At 37.6% G+C, this 20,430-nt stretch overlaps 2 protein-coding genes across 2 annotated transcripts in view; both read right to left on the bottom strand.

The window, feature by feature from the left end:
* Positions 1-20,430, bottom strand: part of LOC139143758 (puromycin-sensitive aminopeptidase-like) — a 539,468-nt gene that overhangs the window by 325,004 nt on the left and 194,034 nt on the right. The window lies entirely within an intron of this gene.
* LOC139143755 (uncharacterized) overlaps positions 1-20,430 on the bottom strand; it is a 38,390-nt gene that overhangs the window by 6,062 nt on the left and 11,898 nt on the right. Inside the window, exons 4-11 of the mRNA XM_070714296.1 lie at positions 12,150-12,263; positions 3,465-3,554; positions 3,006-3,088; positions 2,246-2,351; positions 1,720-1,918; positions 1,201-1,259; positions 894-1,028; positions 370-561 (exon numbers count right to left, since the gene is read on the bottom strand). Of these exons, the coding sequence (XP_070570397.1) occupies positions 370-561; positions 894-1,028; positions 1,201-1,259; positions 1,720-1,918; positions 2,246-2,351; positions 3,006-3,088; positions 3,465-3,554; positions 12,150-12,263 (978 nt within the window). The remainder of the gene's footprint in view (positions 1-369; positions 562-893; positions 1,029-1,200; positions 1,260-1,719; positions 1,919-2,245; positions 2,352-3,005; positions 3,089-3,464; positions 3,555-12,149; positions 12,264-20,430) is intronic.

The raw sequence follows: 20,430 nt of genomic DNA, 5'->3' as shown, positions 1-20,430 counted from the left end.
ACATTCTTCTCCAATTTCGAATCAATAAGAATCAACAGCGACATGAAATGGATTCCTTAAAACGGATTTTCAAAGACAAAGTTTTGTACTGTGTCACAAATTATTCACTGTTCTTACGACATTTTATGCTGTTGACATGATTTACAAATTATTCTTTGATCATTTAGTGGCATGAATGAACCCTTCAAATGGTACAAAGTGTAAAAATATTTATGATTACGATAGCCTTCAGGCGATGTTAAAATCAATGCTGATGATGCAGCTTTGGAATTGAAGATTGAACTTAAAAGCAATGCTGGCAGCAACTTCAGTTTGACACAAAAGTGGACAGACTAGAAATAATTTGATAAAAGTGCGTCTTTGGCATACCTTTTGGAAATGGTCTTGAATTTTCAGACTCAGCTTTTCAACTACTTTCTTGTATGGATTTTGGTTTTGTTCCTCCAATTCCAAACAGTTGACAAGACTTTGCTGCAGGGACATCCCGACATTTCTAGAATCAACATCCTCTTGTACTGAGTCCAGGGAAGAAGTCAGTGAGCTCACAGAGTTTGACTGCAACTACAGATAAAAAAAAAGATCAAGTTGTTCTCATTTAGATCTGTAATTTGATAAATTCTCATGGGATTCGAACTCACAACTAACAAACTATCAAAATTTCACTGACACAGAATGAGCAAAACAACTAATTATCTCTGTAAATAATTTAGCAATCAAAATGTGCAGCTCTTCATCAGTCATGTGACATCCATGTGCTCTTCTTGTCATGTGACGATCATGTGACATCCTACATGTCATGTGATATGATTCACCTTGTTTTATGAAGACAGAACTGATTTTCCCTAACATGAATTGCCAGACATACAGGCACATAGCAGTGATGGGAGGCTTACCTGTAAGATGGCTGTCATGTCTAAAGAATTGCTGAACAGAGCGTCGTCATCCAAGTAGTTCTGACATTCTCTCAAGACTTCATTACAGAATTCCCTGTGTTCTATTCCCAGTGGATGGGAATCTGAATTCACAAACTGTTGAGAGTGCAAAACGATCTGTATTAAAATCAGGTGAGAAAATTTCCTTCTTGCTTCAAGAAGATGTTTTCTCGCGATAGAGGATTCTGCATGACTGATATACTGATTTGATATCTTGTGAACATTGGATACTGAAAACCTATGAAATAAGAAGGAAATGTAAACCCACCACTGCAACTCTCTCTGACAACGACTGCCACATACTGGGAACACTTCTCCTTTTCAAAACTGAAGAAATAGGAAAACGAAGGGAAAAAAGAAAAAAATTTAAATCATGAAGCTAGATGTAACTTAGTGATGAAAACCATAGTTATAGTGCACATTTAGTAAAACTTTTGTGATTTGTACTACCAGTATATAGTATTATAAGTACATGGTACGTCATTTTGACTATAATATATAGTATATTGTTATCCTTTAACATCTTCTGCCACTATTCATTGCATCACATAATAAATCTCAGTTAGTCATATCCTACATATCATATCATATCATATCATATCATATCATATCATATCTCATCCCATATCATATCATATCATATCATATCATATCATATCATATCATATCATATCATATCATATCATACATCATTTCACACTGTATCATATTGAGTTTACTGTTTTCCAAATCAGGCCAATCACATCATATCCAATCCTACCAAAATTCACAGAACTATGTATCTTACCATCAGTAGCTCTTTCACCAAGCATACTGAGATCTACGCCATTCGTCTCTCTTCCCAGTCTCAGATCCACAACAGCGTCATTGAGTGCTTCTCTCACACTCACTGCCCGCTTCTTCTTCTCTGCTGTCAGTTTAGCTTCCTCCTTCAACAACTCAAACTCCTCATTGCTAGATAGAAAGTCCTCTTCTGCTGATTTGAGCTATAGTATGAATGTGTGTGTGTGAGTGTGTGTGTGTGTGAGAGAGAGAGTGAGAGTGAGAGTGAGAGAGATATATTGTTGTCAACTCACATCAGACAAGCACATTGTATACTACAATACACAACTAAATACATGTAGTCTGTTACTTTCATTTTCAAAGGCTGTGATCATGCTTGCACTATAGTGTTCAATCCTTCATCTGTAGGTCACATACTGATAGAGTTATTTTCCTCACACGGAGAAGAACTGAAGTCACCGGTCTACCAGTGCTGTTGTCACAACATTTAATGACACAGTTACATTAGAAAATGCTGATGGTGTTCTTACCTCGTACCAGTCATCCCTCTCGATTAAGACAAGATTTGTCAGAGATTCTCTAAACGTTAAAATGTCTTCAAGTTCCTTGTGCATCTCGTCTCGGTGACTTCTGGCACTGTCAAAACAGAAGTGATTGATCCATTAACATCTTGTCTTTACATGAGACAATGACAAAATTTGAAGTTGCGAAGGAATCAGAATAGAAGACAGAACCCACGTATAAAAGAGAACAGCAGATTAATGGAATATTGCTTGACAAATTTTTGTAAAAAGTGAGTACTGTATAATTTACAAATACCAAATTAGTATTATGGAGTATGCTCAATTTTGTTGACAAAGGTCTGATGCTTTTCTAGCTGACAAATCCAAACTACATTATGACAACAGCGTCTGCTGACAATGTACAGGTAGAGTTACTACACAGTATAAGTAGCGTACTACACATTGATCAAGCTAAACTTGTTTCTTTCATGAACTTTTCAATACAGCAGAATACCTCTTGGACTATGATATTTTGGTTGACAGTTTTTCGTTAAGGTACAGTTGGACAGACACCATGCAAAATAAAAATGAAGGTAAGATATCTGACAAATGCTTTTCTTGCAGAGATGTGTACATTATCAGAAGCAGCTACACTGCCAGGCATAATCTTGCAACAGAATGGACAATTGTGAGTTTTTACTCAAACACAGAGAACCTATCCATCATAAGCCTCCCACTGTATCTACATGATACATCAATGTTTCTTCTATGAAAATAAATGACATACCTGTCTAAATGCAGTATTGCATCCGGTTCACAAGTCTCAACTTCACCCTTGGCTTCCTGTACTTTCTCCTGGCATATGCTCAGCTGCGGAAGAAATCCATGGCGCACCGTTAAAATGGTAACTCTTGGAATTCCTTTTTCAGGATGGTGATAATTCACCAATGACAGTCCTTTTAAAACTCACAATACAGCATTTATACAGCTCTTAGATGAAACAAATAATTTGCAGCAACATTTTTTTCTGTTTACTTAACAGTTCCCGGTCAATTTAGAAATGACAAATCTTGTCACTGATATGATATTGATCAATAGATAAGCAGTACTTGTGGATTGGTAGAGAATTGATAAAAACCTCTGAAAACAAGCTTGACATATTATGTTCATTTTTCAAAGTTAGGAAGTTCAAGTTGGCGGACATGTGAATTGAGGAGCTTCAGGAATAAATCAGATAAATAATTACATTTTCTCTCCTTTCTTCTTCAATCTTCGGCAGGAATCCAATCAGCAGCTTGAGAAACTCTCTGTTGGTTTTATAAGCAACATCGTCCCTCTGAAAGACATAAATTAAAATTTCTCTGATGTTATTATTGACATATCATGCAATGTTTGCTGTTCGGTCTGGGGAGGTGTATGCACAAATATTTATGTGGAGTGTTGTTAGCAGTAACCATAGCCTGGTTTGGAGAATGCTGATAATATATGTACATGTCAAATATGGACAGCAGCTGGGGGTCTGGCTGTGTATTGGTGATATTTGTCTGTTCTTGCCATTTGGAACCTCCCTGGACTGTTTTTGTTTACGTTGGATAAAATCTTTTAAATAAAGATATCAATTAATGATGATGCTGATGATGATTGTCAGGGTTGAGGTAATTCTCAGAGGTAGTGATGATTATTGTGATGATGAAACTGATGATGATGATAATTATAGTAGTCATGGTGATGATGATGGTAGATATAGCATCTGAGATCATTATGAATGGTGTTGTTGTTGGTGGTGATGATGTTCATGATGATGATGATGATGATGATGATGATGATGATGATGATGATGATGATGATGATGACAATGATGATGATGATGATGATGATGATGATGATGATGTTGATGATGATGATGATGATGACAATGATGTTGTTGATGATGATGATGTAATGATGAAGAAAGGTACAGCAAAGCATCAGTTTTCAATGACGAAATAAAGAAACAAGAGTTTCAGGTGATAAACCAGACTATTTGCTTCTACAGCCATGTGAACAATTCCCTCACAAAAATACCACTAATCTGACAAATTGGCATTCAACAGAAAACAATATTTTACACTTGTAAAGGCAATACCACAGTAAACATCACTCTTTTGCGTCATATCACTAATGACAAATTATCAACAGCATCATCCATCACCCAATAGTAATCATGCCTGGGTCACTTTGTGCACTTTCAAACTTGTGGAAAAACACCCTGGTCTTGAGATAGCTGATGTACCACAGTGCCGAGTTGAACAACCAGTCACAAGGGTCAGCTATGGACAAGTCAGTTTTTTTAGGGCAAGAAAACAAAACTGTTTGTACGTTGTACAATAACACAGGTTGGGGATAATGCTATTAGTTGGGCAAGCACCCTTTATAGTATAATGATTGCACTTTACAATGAGAAAATGAATGGTTCAAATGGTCAATGGTTAAGATGTGTAAGCGGCAGGGTTTTATTAGTACGTACCAGGGGTGGAGATTACACGCATGCCTTCACACGGTGTGTTGTTCAAAAGTTGTCTTGTTTTTTACTAGGGAAGACTCATGGGCAAACTCAAAGAATGTGTAAACATTAATTCAATTGTAAAATTTATTTGTTCGTGTTCTTGGACAAAAGCACTGTGGTGTGATTGGATGACCCAGGTGTAACACCAGTCCTATTTGCATCTTTGAAACAAAAACACGAACTTGTGAACCCGCCATGACAATACAATTGACAGACATTTCATAAAAAGATCCATTGAATGCTCTCATAATTATTTCATTGGTTATACCTTACAAGATGATCTGTAGAAGCTTGAGCTAACAAAATTTGAATATTTGCTTGCTGCCATGGCAACATGCAATGTAAACAAACAGCAAACTGCAGAATGGTATGAAACAGAAACCTTGCATTCCAAAAAGATCATTTTTCTATTGATTTGCCGACTAAAATATTTTTTTGATCACTGCAGCATTGTTGTAAACATGTTTGTCAGCACATCAATAATTTAACGTAACTTCTCACAAGATTGTTAAGGAAGTATCAATATTTTCATGTCACTTTTCACAAGGCTGTTGATGTTTGGTAGTTGGACGTTTTACTATACTGCGCAAAAGTTAATTAAATAGTGACTTGTAAGCCCATTGGGCTAGGCGTCTCAGAGAGTTGCAAGTCAAAATAATAAACAATTACTACTTTTACTATACTGCTTTGAGTAAAACAAGTCGGGTTGTTGTTGAGTCAAAGTTTTGACTCTTTCAATACTTTTCTAATAAACAGTAACTATTACTGGTGCTTTTGCAGAGGAATGAACAATTAATAACTGCCCTGGAAATATTACAGGTGGACTTTGGCCAACAACTCACTGGCCTGGTCAATTCTGCTGATCTCACCTGACAAATATCTCTATTCCCTCATTAATATTAATATCTGAGGTGGACAGAGACGTTTGCTGTCTATAATACTACAAAACATTTGCTATGCAATAATTTATGAAAAAAGCAACATTTACACAAAAAGAAAATGGTATAGAAAACATTCAACATAAGACTGAGAAAATATCCGGCACTTAAAATGCCAGTTTGTTTGCGATTTTCTTGGCAGTGATTGTGTTGGCCACTGGCCAATAGCTACACACAGCAACTCATGAATGAAAGGCCGTTGAATGATGTCATTAAGTGCCAGTAATTGTATCTTTTGATTGTGTTTTGCAGTAATTTTGCTCTGTTTGTGAAATTCAGTGTCTTGCCCTACTCCTAAAATCACGTCAAAGTACCTAGTTTCAGCTTGTAAATACAGCTTGTATGCGTACTGACTTTTAGTCTGGAAGAATTCACTTGTCAACAATCATTGCATGTTAAACGCATTGTGTTCACATTACTAATACTGGTACTTTGTGTATTTCAACATAATTTTGGTAAAAGAGAAATGAAATGTACCATACTTGCTTTTCAGAAAAAAAAAATAATGCTAATATTATAAACGCACATACATACATACAGACATGCAGATGCCACTGACTCACCATATAAGCTCTTTTTGGTATTTATATACATACCAAATATGAGCTAAAAAAATTACAGCTGTGACCCCCTTAACGCTTTCGACAACATAGTTTGGTCCAAACCCATTGTTATTAATGGTGATTGTGGACCTGTTTACAGGGAATCAGCGATGAAGAGGTTAAGTTGAGTGGTGTTTCTCTTGGTTATAGTGGCACTTTAGTATTAACCATTGAAGTTTACACAGTTTGGTATGGCAGCACCCTGGTTACGATTTTCTGCAATTGCCAAGGTGACAACACAGTGAACATCAAAAGTTTTGCGGAAGTTTAAAGAACAAAGTGTGCTCTTAGTTCAATTGGTTGGTATATTTAGGATGTGCATTATAAAATTGATGACTCTGATGTGAACTCTGTGTTTTCTGTTACCTAGGTGTCGTACAGTGAAACATCCCAGTCTCTATGCACACATCTGAAGATGGTCTCTCAAGTCTGACCATACTCGTGACTTTTCACTGAAAGTGAACATTTTTGATCATCAAAGAATAACTCTTGAAAAATGAACTGTTACTGGCTCTCAAAACAGTGCGCTTCCAAGTACAGTTACCCTCTCAAAAGAATAAAGAAGGTTCCATATTTTGGTTTTTCCCTTCGATGGATAATACACTTACATCCCTCTTCCTCCCACCACAGCTACACTCACGTACACTGGGTAAATATTGCAAAGAAGGCCAAGGTTTACTGGTGTTTATTCTGGACCAGTGATGTATCTTTTCTGACATTCACCTTGGTTGTCAACACTGAGTCAAGGCCTTACCGGTGAGTGGCTTCGCCTTCAACTCAGTTCAAGACAAACTACGTCACTGTGACAGGTGTGGCCATTGACAACCAAGACTTAAACATTGTTCCTGCTAGACAGTATCACTTGCCCATCTGCAAAGTCAGTAAAAGGTAGCATTGAGCCAAAACCAAATGTATTTTCACCAACTTGGCTTGGTATGTTATAGCAGCTAGTTTAGTCCATAAAAATCATGTTTACAATATGTCTGTTTTCAGAGGCCTTAATATATAAACTTGGCAGGATATGGGTTGTAAATACATATACTGATTTGTTCTTGATTATGAATCTTTGCAATGCAGTACAAGTAGGAAAGCATGCTTGAGAACCTTCAGAAGAGTGACAAGAATAAAACTTCTAAATTTCACACAAAAATATCCTTCTCACACATTCTTGTCTTCAACAAGTCATCGTTGATGACACAGTCCCCACTTGTTAATGGGTACTTTGATTACAGGTCCTCAGAGAGGATAGAGTCCTCTTCATTAAATCTGTGATAAAAATACTTTTGAAAAAATTCGCTGGATACATGTCTGAGTTATCGTTCAGGACATAAAAAAATCGTAATAAAATGGCCACACGGCGACCATATTGGATTGTATCACAAAACAAATTAACGTGCATATGTATGACATTAATCAATCTCCTAGCTTGTACCAACTTTTAATAAATTTGCTTGATACATGTCTGAGTTATGGTTCCAGACATGAAAAAAACGTAACAAAATGGCCACACCGCAGCCATATTGGATCGTATCACAAAACAAATCAATGTGCATGTGTATGACATAGGTCAATGTCCTTGTACCAACTTTGAATAAAGTCGGTTGAGATATGCCAGAGTTGTGGCCCTGAGTTATGGCCGCCAGGCGGCCATATTGGATCATATCACAAAACAAATTGATGTGCATATCTATGACATAGGTCAATGTCCTTGTACCAACTTTGAATAAAATCGGTTGAGATATGCCGGAGTTATGGCTCTGTACATGAAAAAATTCGTAACAAAATGGCCGCACGGCGGCTATATTGGATTGTATCACAAAACAAATTGATGTGCATATCTATGACATTGGTCAATGTCCTTGTACCAACTTTGAATAAAATCGGTTGAAACATGCCTGAGTAATGGCTCTGTACATGAAAAAAATCGTAATGAAATGGCCGCCAGGCGGCCATATTGGATCGTATCACAAAACAAATTGACGTGCATATGTATGACATAGGTCAATGTCCTTGTACCAAGTTTGAATAAATCAGTTGAGATATGCCCTAGTTATGGCTCTGTACATGAAAAAATCGTAACAAAATGGCCACACGGCAGCCATATTGGATCGTATCACAAAACAAATTGACGTGCATATCTATGACATTGGTCAATGTCCTTGTACCAACTTTGAATAAAATCGGTTGAAACATGCCTGAGTTATGGCTCTGTACATGAAAAAATCATAATAAAATGGCCGCCTGGCAGCCATATTGGATCGTATCACAAAACAAATTAACGTGCATCTGTATGACATATGAAGTAATCCTTGTACCATGTTTGAATGAAATCGCTCCAGGCATCTCTGAGATATCTGCGTGAACGGACGGACGCACGCACGCACGGACGCACACACGGACGCACGGACACACGCACGGACATGACCAAACCTATAAGTCCCCCGGACGGTGTCCGTGGGGACTAAAAAGAGACACTATATCATGAAATTCTACTTTATGTACACCTGATGGTGTCTGAAAAGTGAATAACAAGGAACTTATACAACAGAACTGTTTGATTTCCTATGGCAACACTTTTAGCTTTCAGTTGATCATTCATAGCATTCTCAGCAAGATAAGAGAATTTTTTTTCCAAAAAGGATAGTCTGTCAGAGATTATTGTGTCCTTTCAAGGCTGTGGCATCTTTCAGGGAGTGGAAGCATTTCACATGTTTGTATAAAAGGAGGGGGGACTCTACAATGTCCCCGGAGACAAAGATTTGTAAAGGGCTGTTCAGACTACGTGCTGAGTCAAAGGCCGTCCAGACAGTGTTTGAAGTCTTACACTTGAATCCTTGACGACACAAGTATCATGAGACACTGACAACACAGGTCAAATGCATAAAAAATGAGATTGGAAATTGTTCAGCACAATACACTTTCAAGTATGCTCTTGAACGGAGAAATAATTTGAAGAAGTGATCGCTTGAATCACCACTATGGTGAATTTGTTTTGGTACTGGCCTTGCTGAAAAATTCTGTGGTCCCATAGCTCCGACCACCAGACTTGCTCACTTCTGCAAAACTAGTTGTTGACCTGATCTTTAAATCTATATTGTTTGATGGATGAAGCAAATTTCCAAATACTTGGCACAATACTATGGTCAAACAATGACATGTAGTTGGTTGTTTAACTTTTGAAGATGAAAGGAAAATATTTTGACATTGTGCATCCGAGGAACCTCCCTTTCACAGCTTCTAGCAAACACTTGTTGATGGAAAATCACGATTTAAAAGTTGTCAATTTTGAACAACTTTGAGATATACTGTACTATTATTACGATGTGGACCACTTCCCAATGGTTTTACACATAGCCTTTCAAACTTTTTCTGAATGTATGATCAAGCATCACTGCTTCCTTTCCTCATCAAATATTGGTCAGGAAATTGCTACAACAGTTGACAGACTGGCTACTTTCCAGGAATGTGTCCAGTTTCCAAGCTTTTGGGGTCTTTTTCATTGCCCTGTTTACGGAAAGCTGCATAATACGTACATAAAAGTCATCCTTCAGGCAAAAGATACATGGCAACAATTTCTGTCGACCCCTCCCTTTGTCTGTTTGGCTAAGCCTTGTGGCAACCTGCAGGGGTTCTGCAATTTGTCATTGCTTTTCACTGGTATATATGTAACCATACGTGGGGTACTGCAGCCATCAGCTCTATGCATATTGGGTTATCCAAACAGCTACATACCGAGGGAAACTTGGGCTGATGATCACTCAAAATTGTTTGCAGCTAGATTAGCAAAATAAGTGCCAGTATTGCACCAAAAGCAGTTGTCAATGGTCTAGCTGAAAGCCATTCTATCCCATTGGTTTAACCTCCGTCAACTCTCTATGCTGCGTAAATGGACCTTGGCCAGCAGAATCAGGGTTAATTGTTACCGGTTGGTGATTACACATTTTTCAACAGCAAATTCTGACAGCAGAGTAGAAAGGAAAGAGCTAGAATGCCGTGCCACTCAGACTAAATGGTCTCCGAAACCAAACTTTATTGTGTCGATACCACACAGGGACACTCATTTGCTTTTGTGTCCGTTGTAATTGATGTCCGAAGAGCAAATATTTTGGCATATCTGCGTATTTCATCAGACTAATCTTCTATGTTTCAAGGCAAGTTTACAGTATCAATGACAAGTAAAAAAACATTAATTTACATAAAGCAGGCATAGTAGCTGTGGTATACGAAGCCCCGGGACTCACTTGGCTTTCACCAAATATCACTTTTCAAGTGGCAACGGTAACAAACACTTTTCTCCAAAACCGCAAAGACATTAACATACAATACTGCAAGAAAAAAAAATCTCACTTTGTAAAATAGTCAACCTCTCAGAGTGGACCTGTAACCTTTAAAGGTTGTGAGACTCCTCTAAGCATTTCTGCTTTTTCAAAAATTTCTTTGTGGGGGATATTCCTTTCTGAAGTGATCGGGAGGGGATTTCATCCAATTCCACGGCTGAGTTGAAGTCTCTTTGTTTGAACACTTAGTCGGTGCATACCAGGGTGCTGGTAGAACGTATTCTGTTTTGTATTCTAATATGACGACTTAAAAAGTGCTGCCTGGATACCCTGATGTGTCCTAAGTGCCTGGAGCATAGCATTGTTTTGTGGTAACATGTGCCACTGTTTCAATGCTGCAACAGATCTGCCTCGGAAAAGAAAGGTTTCGGAGGGCAGGCCTTGAAAGCAATCCCCTCACAAGGACATGGATATCCGGAGCACGTCGTAACATTACCCCACCGAACAAAAGTCAGTCAGCGAGCCACTACAGGTAAACACGGCACTTAGGGATGCGTGGGATGGTTTAGATGCCAGAGATGAGAGGATCTGATGTACAGCGTGAAGTGTCTATGATGTGATGTTGATAAGAGAAAGTGGCGCTTCAGCAATGAATTTCACACAGACAAAATTAAACAACGGAACCTGTATTGTTCAAAAAATTAAGATGCAGAACATATCACAGGATATGACACTGTAGAAAGCCTCAGAAACATGAGACATTTTTCTTAATCCTTTGAGCGCCAAAGTCTATTTTTGTTCCCTTTATAAAATAAAGCCCAGTCAAATTTTTCTCAGACTTTTGCCAAAATTTTGAGAAAAAACTGTAGCCATTGAAATGTGATGTCCATTTGGTCCAAAATCATCAAAAAATTACAGAAAAATTCATAGAAATTGGTAAAATTTTGCACTAAAATTTTGGCGGGAGACAATTACAGCTCTCAAAGGGTTAATAACAATCACAAGATAAGCTTGATCACATATTTGCCCGATGACTACACATATGTCAGAAAACCCCTGTTGAATAATTCCAGTAAATGCCGTCATGAGCAAACAAAATAACTTTGTTTCAAGACTTCAAAGGGACAAGGCAATTATTAAAGTATGTTATTTGTTATTTTTATTTGACAGGTCTTGTCAAAACAGAACTAATTTCACATACCTCTGACTTAATTTTAAATATCACAAAAACACATGCCAGAGTCACTATTTTTGAATGTGAAGTATTTTTCTCCTATTGGACTGTGTCTTTGTAGTAACTGTACAGCATATTCGGAATTTTGTCGGTTAGGAATTTTTATTGAGGTTTTCAAAATGTGAATAATCTGCCACTATGCCATCACAACATAGGCAGCCACAAAATCTTGTTAGTCTGATGGAAGAGCAGCCCTCACAGACAAAGAGTGATAAAAGCAGTCAACCGAGCGAAAAACCGCCAAACTCCAAACCAACGTGACAGACACAGTAAACACGTTACACACACCAATGAAGCAATTTTTGAAAATATATGAAAAAGGTGTCTTCACTTACCCCTTGCAGGAAGGCTGTGAATTCCCTCGCCTTCTGAAGCAAGAATTCCTTGAGTTCTGTCATCTGGTTGATCTGTCCATTCAGTTTGTGATCCAGCGACTCTATGGACAGCACCTGGTGGAAAATTAGTGAAAAGTGATTACCGGCACACGCTAATATAGCAGCCAGCAGCTGTGGCGGGTACTCTCAGGGTCACCACTTTCAAAGTTTTACGGTTGGGATCATTCCACTCTGAGCAGGGTGGGTCAGCTGCTTCTTGAGGGGAGCCTTGCAAGCAGCATTACTGTCACTGGACTTGACAAATAATAACATTCAATATAATTTGCATAATAAATACACTAATTTCTGATGTTGCAAAAGCCTTCCATCCTGAAAACAACAAAAATTTGACAATTCTATACGCAGTCCCTCAAAGTCTGTAAAATGGAATCGACCATGAGTAATCTGATAGCAAAGGTGTATGCCCAAGCAGTCCATGGTTACAATGAAACTATGGCAGGTATGTTCAGGTACAATAAGGTCAGGTTCCGTTTGACCATATAAACAATGCCGGCTCCACCAAAACAGCAGAAAAAAAGTTCCCACCCAAATATGATGATGTCATACTTCGGACTGGGTCATACCATTGATGAAAGGGGGGGGCAGCATTTATTGAGGACAGACTAGAGCAGTATTTTTCAGCGTTGCAGTTGTTACTTTTGTTCACGGTCAGCAAAACAACCAGGTTTGACTTCACAGAAAACGTACACATTTTTCAATTGCAGATTTCGAGATCTCAAAATCTGAGTTAACAGGTTGTGTTCTTTTTGTTTCAGCTTGTCATTTGTATATTTCTTTAAGATTCTTTAGACTTAAAGTTTGGAAAGTTTGAGGACTCTGCCTGTGTTGCAGGATTCTGCCTGTGTTGCCAAAGTCTCTCAAAGAATGTGGTAAACAAGCCACTTGTTATTTGAGTATGCAAAAATTGGTTAGACGCTGGCAACCATGCAATGAAGTAGAGCCCTCTCAGCTGAAAGAAGTTCGCAAAGGATCAAAGAACAGAAATAATAACAAACAAGACCCAGAACAGAAAACAAAGTTGCCAATCCTGGATCAAAACACGGAATTCAGAAAATGCATTACAGTCAAAGTAACTTTCTTTTGTTTGAAATTACAGACTCTGTCAAAAAAATAATCCTCAGCCGTAAAACAAAAGTTTTGGAATGAACTTGAACTTGAAGACTGCCATTGAAAAGTCTTAAAAAGGAGAAGAAAGTCTTGTCGCACCATGTATGAATAAAGGAAGATGCGCATGCTATAAAGTTTGCATACAATTGTCACTTATGGGTGAGTTATACAAACTGAAATCATGGATACATACTAAATGTGCATCAATGTTGATCAAAATCAAACGGGTGTTTTTTTGCTGTATGTGTAATAAACGCTGATTTTCAAAGGAAAACAATGTATTTCGATATGGATTTGCACACATACTTATCTCTGCATGTGAGTACATACATATGTACATCATTGAGCAACAGCTGTACACTTCTGGAAAAAAAGTAAGGTATTACACTAATAGAAGACTGCGTTCCTAAACACATCAACTGCTCTGCCACTGGCATTTTGCCATTATTGTCATTGAGGGGGTATATTAATGAAGCTGACAATTAGGAATATATTCCAGAACATTAGTTCCTCATTTCTTTCTTATTTGAATGTAATTACTAATCCTTGTTTAATGTTTTCTTAAGTTTGTTGGTAATCTTCTGATCCATTGTTGGTGTTTATTTGATGTTTACCCTGCTACTTGTTTGCAAGAAACCAAGCTGTTATGATCCATACCCAAGCTGTGAAGATGATATCAGTCTTCATACACTAGCCAATCACTGTATGTTCAGAAATCATGTGACAGTAATTAACCAATCAGATGAACATTAGCAGGGGCAAGCACTGATGCAGGGTATAAATGACTCAATCGGCTTTCCAAGGGGAAGTATGAGATTGAGCTGGACCTGAGTTTACAGACTGAAATAAAGAAGTCCTGCTGCATAGACAAAGCATATATGTAAGGGAGGGGGGAGTCCCCCTTTTACAGTCTATAAGTATACGTGTCTACATATGTATAAGTAAGAGTCAACGTGACCAATTTATGGCAGGTATCACAACCTGATGTTTTCCAAAATCATTCTACTGCTTTGGTTCCAGTTGAACTGCGACAAACTGGTTTTTTTTTTCACTTATGTAGACAAATTGCTCAATGAAGATGTACCTGTCTTCTCTCTGACAATGATCGCCATGAAATGGAACATCCCACACTATTTCTAATTTTCAATATTGTGATCAAAAACAGAATGTTGAAATGGAAACTGATGACTCTGAAAGGTACATGTACACATTTTAGTATAATTAAACTATTCAACTTCACATGAAAAATATTAGTTTCAAGTCAATTATGAGTAAAAATGGAAGACTACTGCACAATTCCATGTTATCTAAGGAGCATCCTTATATTCATTTACCATGATGGGTACCCCTAGACAAGCACTGATTTATACCATGGAGGAGATGCGATCCACTATTCTTCAGGTGTGCCTCAATCATGTCCTGTATGTATGTCAGTGCCGTGACTTGATTATTGAGGGTGAAAACTTTCAAACTATACTTTGAGGATAAGGTGTGTATTGGAGTAGAATGCTACAAATACAAACCGTCGTGAAGAAATGTACTGTTTATTGTACTATTTCATGGGTGCAGTCAAATCAACTATCTCAAATAGGGCTGTTCCTGGGGATGTTTTCACACACAATCTGTTGTTATCAACACTCACGCTATTAACACACTGTTTAACACCATTTAAACAGTACAACATTTATCGGACAATCACGTTTCCGGTTCTGGTCTAATCCTAACTTTCCATTTCATGGACACATACTTCAGTGTAAAAAATACTATACACCATTTCATCAAAACATACTTTATGTCAACCAATTAAAAATAATATCCTTCCAAAATACAGGATGTTGGTTTCAGATTTTACTGCCAAAACACCCATCAAATTATCACGAGTCAGTAATTCCATTCTAGACAGATATTTTAAATCTGTTTAGTGTTTCTTTTCTTTTACACACATTCAAATGCTATGGACTCCATTCCTTAATGTTAGTGGATGAAGGTCAAACTTTTCTCCGGACTGAAAAACAGGTAGCCATGTACTACAGTATGGAGCTGTGTTTCCTAGAAAGGAGTGGTTTGATACCAAACAGAGCCCATTGTTTCGCACACTTTCCTCTTACCACAGGAAAGATGTCGTGGATATTACAGGTAGTGAAGGTAGATGTAGAAAAGGAAGTTTGTTTGTTTGGTCTTCTGATTTGTGACTTCTCAGAAATATGTGTGTGAATTGACACCAGCAGGAGCGAAAAGAATCCCCTATTTCAGTTCTGTACAAGAATGTCTGCACTGGGATATTGACAGACAGGAAATTGCAGTGGCTACTAATTTATCCTGAGACATATCTCACATTTTCCAACAATGTTTCACTCCGTTGAGCAAAACGGTTCCAGGTGAGTGCACTTTGATATCACAATGATGTGAGCTGTACGGATCAGGCTATTACACCTGGAAATGATGTGAGCTGTACGGATCAGGCTATTACACCTGGAAATGATGCGAGCTGGATGGATTAGGCTATTACACCTGCATGCCCATCTGCCTGTTTCCATTACATTGTCAAGAAATTCCTCCACACTATTCATATCCGTATCAGACATAATCAACAGAATCTAAATATCTGCTGAACCATTGTACACTGATGTGAGACTTCCAGTTTTATCCACGGCTTGGAAAAAAACCAGTGGGGAAAATATGCATAACAATACATAATTTGCATATTCTTTTCTTGTGGAAATATATTCGTTTTATGGTTATTTACATATGAATAAATTGCTTGAAAAACAGAAGGTTGGCTCATCCCTTAAAATCCCCTCATGGAGAACCCTGACTTCAGTTAAATTTGTAACCATGTTTTAAATAAACATGTTTATTCTGGTTTGATATGATTTGTTTGCTAGTTATTGGTGAAAATAATATTAAATTATTGTTTCTATGTTATAATACTGTGATATCATTGTTGATTTTCTACACTGTAACATTCTGTAATTTGTTTAAACAACTATAATGTTTATTTTGAAAAGGCATTTTTTCAATATAACAATATTCTGGTGAGCAATTGCTCTTGAAGCAATAATGTTTATAGTTATATAATTACATCTGATATTATAAAATGTACTGTGTTGCAAATGTTACTATCGTTATTCGTAAGAGAAAGGCCTGGCTATTGTGATGTTCTCAGAGAATAATCTCTTCCTTGAAATCTGTAAACAATACCTGCCGGTAGTGACTCGCTAGATCCGCAAAGTGCAGCGGGAGTATTGACAGGATTTTCAGAGTGCAACGGAGGGCTATTGACCGCAAATGGGACACTAGCCAACAGGTCATAAAACTGGGCCACAGGCTTTGTGCTGTGATTTCATTCATGGTGTCTGCACATGCCCAGATCACTGTTATATCCGCTAGAGATAATTCACAATAATATATGAGCACTCTTACAATGGGATATTAATTTCTTCTCCAGATTGAGTACAGTTACTCAGATTGCAATGTGATTGGTGAATGTACTTGAAAACACTTTTGATATAACTCAAAGATGAGTAGCTGAACTACACACAACTTTTGATGGTGTTTCTATAGCACTGCCAATGGCAACTACAGCACACAATCGGGGGTGTAGGCTAACCAGTGAGACTTGAATTAAAAGCTTGAAAATCAATGTGGGACAATGTGGAGGTTGCTGTAAGGTGGTAAACAACTGGCAATGTACCAATTTGCTCATAAAATAGCTGATTTTCTAATTTTACCAATTCACTTCATTGTTTATATGACTGTGTACAGGAACATGGTTCTGTGATATCAATGATGACACTAATGTAGTAGGTAATGCTACTTTCTCAGGGTTGTTTAAAACTGCAAGTTATACAATGTGAGTTCAAACACACCTGAGGAGGGCTTTCATTGCTTTGTATTCTTCAATACAGCATGGAACCTGTCTAAATACATGACATGTTAAGCAAATTCAAGGCCAAGTTTTCATGGGTATCTATAAAAAATATCTGCATAACAGTCAGCGAGAACTTCCAAACCGTATACAGAAAACAAAGTTTTGCACAGCATTTGCACTGATCAACCTATCAATCACAAAGCCTTATTGACACAATTTCACCATTTTACTCCTATCTAGTGTTGCCATAGCAAAAAGTACCGATGTACCATAATTTGGTGGTGAAAGTCGCATGATATTATTTTGTTTCCTCTAGAACTATTGACAAATTTTACATTAAAGTTAGTTACATGTACCATTAAGTATCAAGGAGGTTGAAGATCTGATCTAGGCCCTTATGTATTAAGGAATGTGATAAAAATCACCTTTCCCAAATGTCTATCCCTTGTTTGATTGACAGACAGCACAGGCAAACCTCCGGAATGATGACCATGATTGTCAGATCCATCGGCGATGTCACACATACTCTCTGAAGAATTAGGATTGTTGAAATGGTATGGTAAATTGAACACTGTGCCGCCCTATTTGTATATTCCTCTGAACTGAAAGCATTACTAAATCTTTGGAATGTTGAGTACTTCTAAATCCAAGTCAGATTCACTGGAACTGGTCTTTCTTGAAGACCATGCGGGCATCTTAAGTTACTGGTGACTTGCATTCTGCTTTGTCGTGTGACTTGAGGAGGGGTGTCCTTTGTAGTGACCCATAGTTTGTGGGAAAGACAACTCAGTTCCTTTAATTCCATTTTCAAATATTTTTGCAGTGTTGCTTGGATACTGGACTGCTGCTCTGAAATAACTGCGAGACACGTTTACCTGACAGACGTGACTCTTGTTTTGTGAAAATTTTCCGTGTGCTTCAATTGACAGTTCTTGCCAAACCTATCCAAGGACAGTTGTCTTTGATGACCTGGAAAGCTCACGCTCTGAATTTTAATTTTTATTTGACTGTTTTTTTTGCAAAGTCATAGCTACACCTCTAAAATTAAAATTCCTTGACATCTTTTGAAGTTCAATAATACTGTCCCATGTGACAATCATTGCTAGAAAGTTGGAAACAAGGTTTCTGTTATGTGACATTGTACAGCATGGTATATATATACACATGCAATTTACACAATTCAAATCTATAACATTGAATTCTCAGATGATAAATTCACTTTCATTTTGAATGTAAGTGTTTCTGTGTCTTGTTTTGTGGGGTTTATTCCCTACTAGAATCAACTACACCTTGTTACCACTGTACCATTACACCTGATGTCAAAAACCAAATTTTTTTTGCCTTAGCTGTGCTTGAATTTTTCTTTGAAGGTGTTCCACCTAGAGTTGCAGGAATATACTGTAATATTAATATACAGATTTGTCTCTGTCCCTGTAATACACTTAAAATTCCTATACTGTAGTTCGCGATGAAGAGAGACTACAATCTTCAAAGAAGACCGCCCTCAGTGGTCAAGTAGAGATATTCTAAACACAAAGTCAAGGGGCCAGTACACATTACCAGCCTTTGATTGAATACAGCCATTTGCCGTAGCTGGTACATTATTGCTGTACAACATCTTGCAAAATATATCAATATGTGAGCCTCAAAACACAGATCATTAGCATGTCAATCAGAATGGCAATTTGTGATATGCTGCTTGTGCCATTTTGGCCTTTTTTGACAGATCTCACGCATGAAGTACTGGTGCAACATTTGAAGCAAGTTCTAGCACTCAGCCACGCAAGAATCTACCATTACAAAAACTTGCAAATATCCTTCACTTCATATACAGGTACCATGTTGTTAAACTATGGAGAAATCAAGTATTAAAGTATTAGTCTTTTCAGAAATTGATATTATGTACAGTCATTGTCGCTTGTCATTGTTCCTGACTGTCTCTATTTCAGTCAATTGACAGAGGAACTCTGGGACCTATCGTCTCCTGATCATAAATACATGTACTTGACTGTATACCACGTGAACAATAAATAAAAGAGGACGTAAAGATGGCCCTGAATAACACATGAATCACCATGACAATTATCTACTTTATCAGTCCAACTTCCTCATTTCCTCAGCCAAGTCTAGACAATTATAAGGCTATTATTATGTCTATATTTGGTTCCCTGTAAAAACTACAAAGGGTCAAGTGAATATGAGAATCTCATCCATGACAGGATGAAGGAAGGAAAAAGGAAACAAGCTATTGATATCCCTTCCTGATGGTTATGTAAATGATGAAATATATTATTGTACTCTTGAATCACTTATCCCTAGATTTCCATTTATGACTGTCAGACTCAAGTCTCAGACTCGTGGTAGGCTCAACCACAGTCACCCTACTGTGGCTCAACAGGTAAAGTGTTCTTTACTCAAAAGTACCTCACTGCCTCTAGAGGGCGCTGTGTACTACAACCGCACCCACACAGGAAGGTGGAAGCCTTTGCTGGTTTTAGTCTGTTAATGTGTAACCAATAGTCTCTGTGTCTATATTGCTTCCAAAAATAATTTTTTAAAAGAGATCACTTGCACAGCGTGAAAAGTTGACATCCTTGACATTGATTATTAACAGTGGATGTGATACGCTGTTCATTACGATGAATTAATCAATCTTTAACCAGTATGATAATGTTCCTGAACCAGATTTGACTGATTTGACTGATTTGACCTGATTTCAAAACACTAAAACAGCTCATTATCATCTAGTATCCTCCACAAAATATTACCTTTGTGGATAACCTAGCTATTAAAAATTGAAAATCCCTGGTAAAGATTTTAGCCTCTTTGGAAAATGGTACAGGAGTGTACACCCGCATCATTTTAGAGTTATCACAAGACATTGCATTGTCATATACTGTTACATATACTTTCCCCTGTACAAGAGCTTGTGTGTGTGTGCGATATCGCCGATGGATCTGACAGTCTGTATACAAAGTTATTGACATGGCCTGATTTTCATACTGGTAGGAGTATCTGTTTTACATTAGTGGTAACAATGTATATATAGACATGTGATACAGTCTATAATTTTTTTATGTATTATCAAATGATACGCCTGTCATTTCAGAGACTGAGAATTTCCATCATAAAGTTTACACATTAACAGAGCTTGTGCACGGCCCGGATATTCATCACTGGATACAGTTCCGTACATCCGTGTTTCAAACTGGTGATCACAGCAATTGATACAGTGGGCATAAC

The sequence above is a fragment of the Ptychodera flava genome, chromosome 11 (genome assembly GCF_041260155.1).
Source record: "Ptychodera flava strain L36383 chromosome 11, AS_Pfla_20210202, whole genome shotgun sequence".
NCBI lineage: Eukaryota > Metazoa > Hemichordata > Enteropneusta > Ptychoderidae > Ptychodera > Ptychodera flava.
The sequence above is the reverse complement of the archived record's forward strand: the minus strand, read 5'-3'. Positions and strand labels throughout refer to the sequence as shown.